This window comes from Vombatus ursinus, unplaced genomic scaffold (assembly GCF_900497805.2).
Source record: "Vombatus ursinus unplaced genomic scaffold, bare-nosed wombat genome assembly UNPS02009205.1, whole genome shotgun sequence".
Classification (NCBI taxonomy): domain Eukaryota; kingdom Metazoa; phylum Chordata; class Mammalia; order Diprotodontia; family Vombatidae; genus Vombatus; species Vombatus ursinus.
Window position 1 is genome coordinate 64,143,670 of NW_020948983.1, and position 10,095 is coordinate 64,153,764.

Sequence of the window (10,095 nt, forward strand, 5' to 3'; positions counted from 1 at the left end):
CTAGTTAATTTCAGAGGCAGGATTCAGATTTAGGTCTTCCTGACTCCCATATGGAAGGAAGCAGGAAAGACTTCCCTTAGACAGCACCTGGGATATTCCTGAAGGAGAGCAAGGAATCCAAGAGATGACAAGAAGAAGGGAGTGTATTCCAGCCATGAAAAGATAGACTATAAAAAGATACGGAGATGGGAGATGGAGTACTCAGTTCATTGCCAACGTAGAGACATAACAATTACATTTTAATCGCCGATTTCAAGGTTTGGGTTTTGTGTACCTCCTCCCTCACTCCCTCTAAGATGAGCAGAAAAGATGTTTTGAAGAAAAAAATAAACATCTTCCCTTCAGATGCCGTAGCTCTGCCAAGAAGGGACTGCATGAACTGAGCTGTTAGTGATGCCAGGCTGGCCAGAACGCTTCTTTGATGTGGCTTCTCATTCCCTTCAGATTATCTTGTCTCATGATCGCTGTGTGCGAGGCTATTATATGTTATTTCCGATTTTGTGTGAGATAGCAAATATTTTTGGCAAAATGAGGTTACTGAGCGGGTGTGTTCCATAAAGATACAGAGAGGATTGGAGCCGTCGAGATTTCGATCCCAGCAGATGAGAGCCATTTGCCAGTGAGGATTACAAGGTCCTCCTCACATTTGTGATTACTTCAGCAAAGTCAGTTTTCAGATCTTCCCGTTTCTGACGGCATTATTTATTACTCTATCTTCCAGACTAATGATCAGTTAAAGCAATGCTTTGGCCTTGTGTAACCTCAGAATTTGCGGCCTCATGTTTATGTTTCATTAACTCAGTTCTTTTTCACTTGAGAAGTCCCTCACAAAGAAAAAAAAAAGGCCAGATTTGACATCAGGCACCCTCTGGCTTCTGGAGACATCATGGTATAGAAGAAAGAACACTAAACTTGGAGCCCCAGGACCTGTGCTCAAATCCTACCTTTGCTACTTATTACTCATTTGACCTTGGCCAAGTTACTGAACTTTTGAGGGACTCTGTTTCTTCTTCTGTGGTGGCTAGGGGACGCCGTAGATAGTGTCGAGCTTGGAGTCAGAAAGACTCATCTTTGTGTATTCAAATCCAGCCTCAGACGCTCACCACCTGTGTGACCCTGGGCAAGTCACTTCACCCTGTTTGCCTCAGTTTCCTCATCTGTAAAATGAGCTGGAGAAGGAAATGGCAAACCACTCCAGTACCTTTGCCAAGAAAAACCCAAATGGGGTCACAAAGAGTCAGAAATGGCTGAAACGACCGAACAACAAATTCTTATCTTATTCTCTAAAATGTGGAGAGGGCTGCAGGCAAGATGACCTCTAACATCCCTTCCAGCTTCAGATCTGTGGTACTGAATCTACTCTGTAAAACTCTACAGGATTCTTCGGTTGAGTTTTTGCAGGTTTTTGCATGCTCCAGAAATCTCTTCACCTGAAAGATCACTTCAGCCCTGGAACTCACACCCCTAAAGTGTATCCTCTGCTCCTAAGGTTCCTCCCTCTGATTGAATGACTCCTCCTAGAACCTCCATTTAAGGAGGGCACCCAGGCCAGCCATCTCATCATTTCCTAGCAGGCAACACTCCTCTGGACTTCTCCTTTATGGCCCCAGTCATTTCAGTTGTGTCTGATTCTCATGACCCCATTTGGGGTTTTCTTGACAAAGATACTGGATTGGTTTGCCATTTCCTTCTCCAGCTCATTTTACAGATGAGGAAACTGAGGCAAACAGGGTGAAGTGACTTGTCCAGGGTCACACAGCTAGGACGTGTCTGAGGCTGGATTTGAACTCAAGAAGATGAGTCTTTCTGACTCCAGGCACAGCATCCTATATTCTGTGCCCTCTAGCTGCCCCCTCCCTCTCCCCCTTCAGCTTCCTTTTATCTGTTGTCTTGGCCATTAGAATATAAGCTCCTTGAGGGAAGAAACTGTCTTTTTGCTTGTATTTGTATTACCAGCACTTAATACAATGCCTAGTGCATAGTAAGTGCTTAATAAATGTTTATTGACTAACGACTAAATAATGAGTCCCATCTGGATCACTCAGTTTGGGAAATACAGTTGAATAGAAAGCACATTTACTCTCACCAAAAAATAAAGAAGCATATTTGTACTATATTTAATGAAAAGGAACAAATACTATCAAAGTTACAAGCATTATAGTACGAGGCCAGTACTGAAAATATAGAGGAAGGTAGGGGAGGTGAATCTCATCTATAGATGAACTTGGCCCTGGTGATCCTGTAGCATTCCACTAGAAGAAATGCATTGTGACATCATGATTTTGTATCTGATAGCAGTGGCAGAAATATGTTGAAATAATTTTAGTGCTCTTTGGTGCAGAATGACCCCTCTACCTGGCTGCAAAAAAAAAAAAAGTCCTTAGAGCTAATAATTTACTGTCATAAGTAGTTTATGTTTTGTAAGCCACTCTTCCCATTTCTTGTTGAATTTATACCACATGTTCCAATTTCTATAACGACTGTGTACGGAAATGTTAAATTATGCTCCTATTTAAACTGACATTTTGTATGAAATCTGTGAGAGTTTTTGTTCGAAAGTGTCTCAAAGCATTTTAACAGCTGGTTTTCTAAACATAAAGAAAATAAACTCGTAGGATAGTTTTTTCATTCAGTTGAGAGTCAATTTATGAAAACTTAAGTTAGAAAAGGGAGTTCACATTGCCTGTTATCATAAGCAAACTGATAGTGCTGACATCTGTGAGATGCCAGTTAAATCATTTCATGTTCTGTTCACTGTTACTTTGCTTTAGTCTTTCATTGGTGCTATGCCCAAAAGAAGGAAAGAAGTTGACATTACCAGGGAGAGCACTAGGTATAATTATGGTTCCATATACTTACTATACAATTCAAGTGATTTTAACATTCCATTATTGTATGATATTGTGAGCAAATTACCAGTTCAAATCAATAACACTCTTTAAAAGTGTATGTAAATTGAAACCCAGTAGTGACAATTCAGATCAATGTCTAGACAATTTCTAATTTCAATTTAAGCTACTGAAAGAGACAACAAATTGCTGAACATTTAGAGGTCTTAATTCCAAACCAGAAGCCCTTACTTAAAGTATAAAATCAGTTATTTTCCCTTCCATTGTGGTCGTTTTCATTTGCTTTCAGGAAAGGAGAAACAGCTTCAGTTTTCCATCACTTTCTTCACTACAGTTATAAGGAATAGGGAGCAATGCTGTCAGATTTTTTTTTTATTAATTTGTTTTAATTTATGGAATAAAACAAGCATTTCCATGACATAGTATAATAAGAAAGATGATTGCACATGAAGCTGCAAATCTGTTATGTACAACTTGCTATTCCTTTTAAATACATAAAAAAGTTATGTAAGTTTCTTTCCTTTCCCCCTTTTTTTCTTCCCTCCCCCTTACCCTGCCCTAGAGATGGCTACTATTAGGCACAAATAGGTATATATAAGTAAAATTATTCTATACACACTTCTATTTATCAGTTCTTTCTCTGGATGCATTTAATAAACTTAACAGGATGGATAGTTTTTTCCTTCTCTCTCTTCCAATCTAATCCACCAATCATTTATTAAGCACCTGTTATGTACCAGACGCTGCTGGAGGCTGAGGATACAATGGTAAAACAAAAGACAATGCCTGTCCTCAAGAAGCTTACCATCTTCTGAGGGCATAAATGTCAGCAGCCACATCTGTCAATCAGTCAACAAGAACTTTTTACTCATGACAGTGAACTATTTTAAGAATTTAGCATTTCATCAGTGGGGTTATTCTCCCACTGCTAACACAGACCCGCCATACCTTCTGAGAGGGTTTACAACAATGACTAAAGCTGAAAAATATATCATCCCTTTGGCTAACCTGGTAATGGACTTCTCCAGTCTTAGCTAGTTCATTCTTCAGACAACAGACATATACCTTCCTGCATATACATACATGTACATACACATGTGTTTATATATGTTTAATGGCTAAAATTGCAAGATTGCAAGCTTCTTGAAGGCAGGGACTGTATCCCTGGAGCTAAACACAGTGCCTAGGCAGAGTAGGTGCTTAATAAATGTTTGATTCAAATGACTCATGATGAAAAATGCTTTAGAGAATGCCTTTAGAGAAAGAACTGATGGCTTCTGAATGCAGACATAAGTATACTATTTTTCACTTTCTTTCTTTCTTTCTTTCTTTTTTTGGTTTGAGTTTTCTTCCACAAAATGACTAATATGGAAATATGTTTTACATGATTGCACATGTATAACCTATATCAGATTGCTTAGCATCTCAGGGAGAGGAGGGAGGGATCGAATTTGGAACCCAAAACTTAAAAAAAATTTGTTAAAAATTGTTTTTACATGTAATTGGGAAAAATTAAATATTATTTGAAGACTTAAATAAATGTTTGATAGATGTTTGGGATACCTTTTATGTATGTACATATGTATGTATATGGGGCAGCTAGGTGGTGCAGTGGTTAGAGTACCAGGCTTGAGGTTAGGAATACTCCTTTTCCTAGTTTAGTCTGGCCTCAGATCCTTACTAGCTGTGTGACCCTGGGCAAGTCACTTTACCCTGTTTGCCTCATCTGTAAAGTGAGGCAGAGAAAGAGATAGCAAAACACCCCAGTGTCTTTGCCAAGAAAATCCCAAATGGAGTCATGAAGAATCTGAAACAACTGAACAGCAAAATGATAAAACAAGCACCAACAGTTGTTGTTGTTGTTGTTGTTGCCGTTGTTGATGTTCCAGTTTCCCTGTTAATGTGATAGAGAGCTAATGCCTACCATCACAATATGGTGGTAGCAGCAATAAGCTCTGTCTGGAAACCTTTGAGAGAAAAGCTCTTGTTCTCCCTTCCCAAACAAAAACCTCCAACTCTATTTATAAGCACGGAGCAAACCAAGGTTTCCAAATAAAGTCACTGAGGTCCCTATATTCTGACCTCCTTCACTGTGGCAACTCTGTGGCCAGTGGTAGGAAGAATATACATCTGACTTGATTTCAGCATGTACTGTACTGATGTCATTATTTTACAGGAAAGGATAGAATTGTGAAGAGTAGACTGCTATTTAAAACACACACACACACACACAGCAGAACATGACATAAAACTGAAGAACAGGAAGGCAGTTCTTTGTTGTTCAGGATATGATTAATATTGCCTCGTCATTTAATTTTGGAATGTCTAAAATAAGGAAGTCTATATCAGTTCCAGGCAAATAGCTTGAAATCTGTTATGTTTTCTATTCCTTTTTTTTAAAAAAATGTTAATTCTAATCGTTTGTTTATTTTCATTCATTTGCCAAAAAAAGAGGGAAAGAAAGAAAGAAAGATTCACAGGGGTGCTAGTGCTAGTGCTATTGGTAATGAGTCCCACACTCACAAAGCAAGAGAGCAGTATCTCTTTCTGTGCGGAATTTTGTAGCAGGTACATTCAGTGGGGGTGACATTTCCTTTCTGAGTCTCCTTGAAGAGATGGAATTGTTTTGGTTTTACCCATCAATTAAATGTATTATTAAGTTTTTCATGGAAACCACTTGTTTGGCAGAGTCCTAGTGTTTCTCACTTCTCTATTCAATTTCACACATTTTTAATCAGTTCCTTATTGGTGTTATGTCATGAGTCACTTCATAGATGTTTTCTGTGTGCTTTTCTCTCTTCAGTGGTGAAAGTGGTGCTGGAAAGACTGTAGCTGCCAAGTACATCATGAGTTACATCTCCAGAATTTCTGGAGGCGGCCCCAAAGTCCAGGTGAGTTGACTGAAGCCACTCAGGCCTAGAGTGGGACATTCTGGGGCCCTGAGGTATGTCACGATTCCAGAAGGAATCCACAGGAATGCAAGAGGATAAAAAGTATTACAAATCACTTTTTGTTGTTCTTGTTTCGACCAAAATTTAGTGCAGAATCACACAAATAACCAAATAGCATATCTCTAAACAAGCACAAGTAGAAGACAAATTGGCAACTTTTGAAAGTTACCAGTGGCCAACACTTATCTTACTTTAAAACCTCGTGATGGTCTGTTTAAAATATTTTCAAAGGTTACATTCTGGTGAGGTTTTGTTGATCTTTCAGAACCAGTTTTTAATAAGTCAATCATAAAATGATAGAATTAGGAAAGTCAGAAGCAGGGATCTTATTTGGGAGGTGGGGTTCAGAAGAAAGACACTGTGTGGTAGTGGATGAAGGCTTGGACTTGAAATTTGGAAGACCCGGATTCAAGTCTCACTCAGAGAACTCTGTAAGACTATACATTATACGTGAATTTCTGATCTGCATCTGTGCAGAGTTATCACAATGATGAAAAAAAAAAACAAAACTTTAGTTGAACCATGAAATTCCTATATTATTTCTCTTTTTTGTTTAGCTAGCAGAACGCTCCATTTCAGACGTATTAAATTCAAGGTGACCATGAACAGAGCTGGGGCAAGGCCTTTGTATACTCTAGGGATCCTTTAAAATTATGTTCCGGCTGAGATTCTTAAAATCTAGCCACTGCTGAGATTCCTTAAGAGTCTGCCCAATATGGCGGATGTTCTAATAAACGTTGTCTTTGGCTAAAAAAAATAAAATGAAATAAAATAAAATTACGTTCTATGTGTCCACTGAAGGCTTTGAACTTTGAACTATAACACATATGACCTGATTTATCACAAAAGGAAATTATGTGTCTTGCAAAAAGATTTTGTCATTTAAAATACATGTATTTATTCTTTAAAATGTATTCTATGTTGCACTCCCATTGTTCTACTTTAGGTAGCTCCCGAGCTTGCTTCCTCCTAGTCCTATTTCTTATCATGGCATGTCCAGATTGAAATGTCTTATATTGGAAATACGGGTCTAGAGTACCACAAAGAAGTCAGAACTAGAGAGGCTAGTTTGAGAAATCATTCACACAGCAGGGAGATCTAACATTGTGAAAACGGATGAGCTTTGGGGGGTGGGGTTTAAAGAAGAATTAATGACCTCACCTTGGAATATTTCTACCCAGAAAGAAGGACAAACTAATAATGAAGATAGATTTGTGAGGGAAGTTGCAGGAGAACCAAGAAAGAATAACCGTCTTGTCTGCCTAGAGAGGAAACTGTTTGAAGAAGTGAGAACCTTTAACAGCGTCATGCTACAGAGAATGGAAGAAGAAGGAGGATGAATCAAAAGCAATTGAATCTGTCGGATTGGAGACCTTTAGGAAAACAGCTTCAGGAGCAAGCAGTTAGTGATGAAAAGAACGTAGTGGGTATAAAACGTTCTGCTAGCTAAACAAAAAAGAGAAATAATATAGGAATTTCATGGTTCAACTAAAATTTGTTTTTTTTTCCTTTTACAAACATATTTTGTGTATGTTGTAGACAAAAGAGAAAGAGTCAATCCAGAGGAGAGTGATTGAAGATGAAAGGAGGGGAGACTAATTGAGAAAGCAAGGTCTTAAGAGGAGACCACAGGAAGTGACTTAAGAGCACCAGCAATAAGAGTCAGGTAGATAGGGCCAATCAGAGGGTCAACAGTTAGGTAAAAGGTAACAGAGATAACAGAACTGAAGAGCAGGCCAGTGAAGGTCCTAGCCATTAAATGAATACAAACAAGAATTAAAATGGAGGCTAACTGCACAGAGTTTGAAAAAGAAAGACCCTGGGGCAGTTAGGTAGCACAGTGGATAGAGCACCAGCCCTGAAGTCAGGAGGACCTGAGTTCAAATCCAGCCTCAGACCAAACACTTGAAACTTACTAGCTGTGTGACCCTGGGCAAGTCACTTAACCCCAACTGCCCTAAAAGAAAAAGAAAAAAAAAATCCTTTTGGCATTCTCATGGCCTGGCTCATCAACCCTAGAACCTGACACTGATGACATTAAGACTGTAAGACAGTTTAGTTTCCTGAAGCACTGAATATGCCAGGAAAGGGGAGATGGGCTTGGAATGTTTTCCTCTGAGGGCGTGGAAAGAAGTAGGGCAATATATTTCTTATTCTCTATCTTCAAGATCAGATTAGATGGAGTTGAAGTGGATATAAGAAGTCATCTACTCCCAATTCCCTCATTTTCTTACATATCAGGAAACTGAGTACCAGAAGGAATATCTGATTTGCCTAACCCAGGTTCTCTAAGCCCAAAACCAGTGCTCTTTCCACTGCCCCATATCCTCTACTCTAACACATATTCAGTGACTTACTGGTACAGAATTGATGTTTCAACAGAGATGACCAGGAAGTAGTGACAACATGAAGTTGCCATTTTCTGATTCCCTTTACTGGGCATCATCTTTTAAGTGTTCCTTTTTTTTTTTTTTTTTTTAAGTTTGATGGTCTCATTCCCCCAAACCACTATGACATATTTTCTCTCTCCCCACTTCAACTCCAATCACCATGTTACCCACACCAGTCAGTGATGTACTGCTTACCATAGTGTTGTTAAACAGCAAAATCTTATAGGGCATCACTCATATGTATTTATTTATTTATTTGGTGAGGCAATCGGGGTTAAGTGACTTGCTCAGGGTCATACAGCTAGTAAGTGTCAAGTATCTGAGGCAAGACTTGAACTCAGGTCCTCTTGACTCCAAGGCTGGAGTCTTTCCACTGCACCACCTAGCTGCCCCTCTCATACGTATTTAAAAAGAAATAAAATGAGGTCTAGAAGACCCAAAAGTTATGAGAGAGAGAGAGAGAGAGACTATAAGTTGTGAATGAAGCATGTCAATCCTATATATTTCATAGTGGAAAATGAGGTTGCCCTGACAGGATAGGTTAGATAAGATTAAAACAATGTATTTTAGGTGGTGTGGATGATATCATAGATCCAATGAAGTATGAGAGTGTTAAAGAAGGCTAACGTATTTTTGTCCATAGCAACCTGCAAAACCATGGAGAATTTGGAATATCACTATCCATATTGATGAAATCGTAGCTCTTCTGAAGTGGTGCAGTAAGGACAGCCAGCATAGTATAGTGGAAAGAGTACTGGCCTTGGAGTTGTGGGACCTGGATTCAAGTCCTACCACTGATACACACTAGCTATGTGAACATGAGTTGATCTTTTACCTTTCCTTAGTTTCTTCATTTATAGAAGAAGAGGGTTGGATTAGATGGACTTTGAGGTCCCTTCCATTTTGAGATCTGTAACATTTTAATCTTTAGAAGTATAGACATAACCTTTGAGACCACTTTACATTACATCCCTTGGTGTCATTATTTAATTTTAATAATAATTTTAAATTAATAAATTTTATAATTTTAATAATAATTATTTTACATTTTAATAATAATTTTAATATTTTGGTAGTTTCTTAGTTGCTAGTCTGCAGACTTGTAGTTTAAGATTCCATTCTTCCTGTTTTTCTATGAAGACAATGATATGGGGTTCCTGGTTTAGAATTAGTCAGTAGAAAAGAGAAAGAATAACCCAGAAAATTGATGTTTCTGGAACTTAATTGTCCATAGTCTGTGAATAATTAAAAGTACAAGAAATGACTCATTTTTGTTTCAGATACCTCATCACTATTAACTAATGTCTACTGAGCTGTCTCTTGGGCATAATGGGAGGCTATACACCACGCAAATTGACTTAGGACTGATAGTGTTGTGAAAGCTTTCCAATGTAGGATTCACGAGCCCTTGCCTGGTGAGGGATCAGCTTCTATAGATCTACAGACTGTGACTTCTCAGCCTTTAGGTGCAAAGGATCTATACTTTATGATGCCATTGAAATCACTGAGCGGGTGGGTGGTTACTAACAGCATAGTCTCTTAGGGGAGAATGGGAGGGAACACTGAGCTGACCAAGCCTCCCAACAAATCTATCAGAACTGGGTGTGACAGTTTCAGGGAACTTGAGGTCTACCAGCTAAGATTTGAGATGTGCTGGTATATTCTAATCTTGTAGGATTATAGATTTAGAGTCAGAAGGGACCCCAGAGGTCCCTGATTCCAGCCCCCTCATTTTATAGATGAAGAAATTGAGGCCTAAGAAAGTTAAATGGCTTGCTGGAGATTACATGGGTAGAGAGCATCAGAGCTGGGATTTGAATCCAAGCCTTTTGACCTAGCCCCACAAATCCAGTACTCAGTCCCCTGAACCACACTCTCCTGGCTAAGGACCTATTTCAGGGGACC

At 38.8% G+C, this 10,095-nt stretch overlaps 1 protein-coding gene across 1 annotated transcript in view; it reads left to right on the forward strand.

Annotated features, from left to right (window-relative positions):
- Nucleotides 1–10,095, forward strand: part of MYO1E (myosin IE) — a 233,999-nt gene that overhangs the window by 107,384 nt on the left and 116,520 nt on the right. Inside the window, exon 5 of the mRNA XM_027851470.1 lies at nucleotides 5,653–5,740. Within this exon, the coding sequence (XP_027707271.1) occupies nucleotides 5,653–5,740 (88 nt within the window). The remainder of the gene's footprint in view (nucleotides 1–5,652; nucleotides 5,741–10,095) is intronic.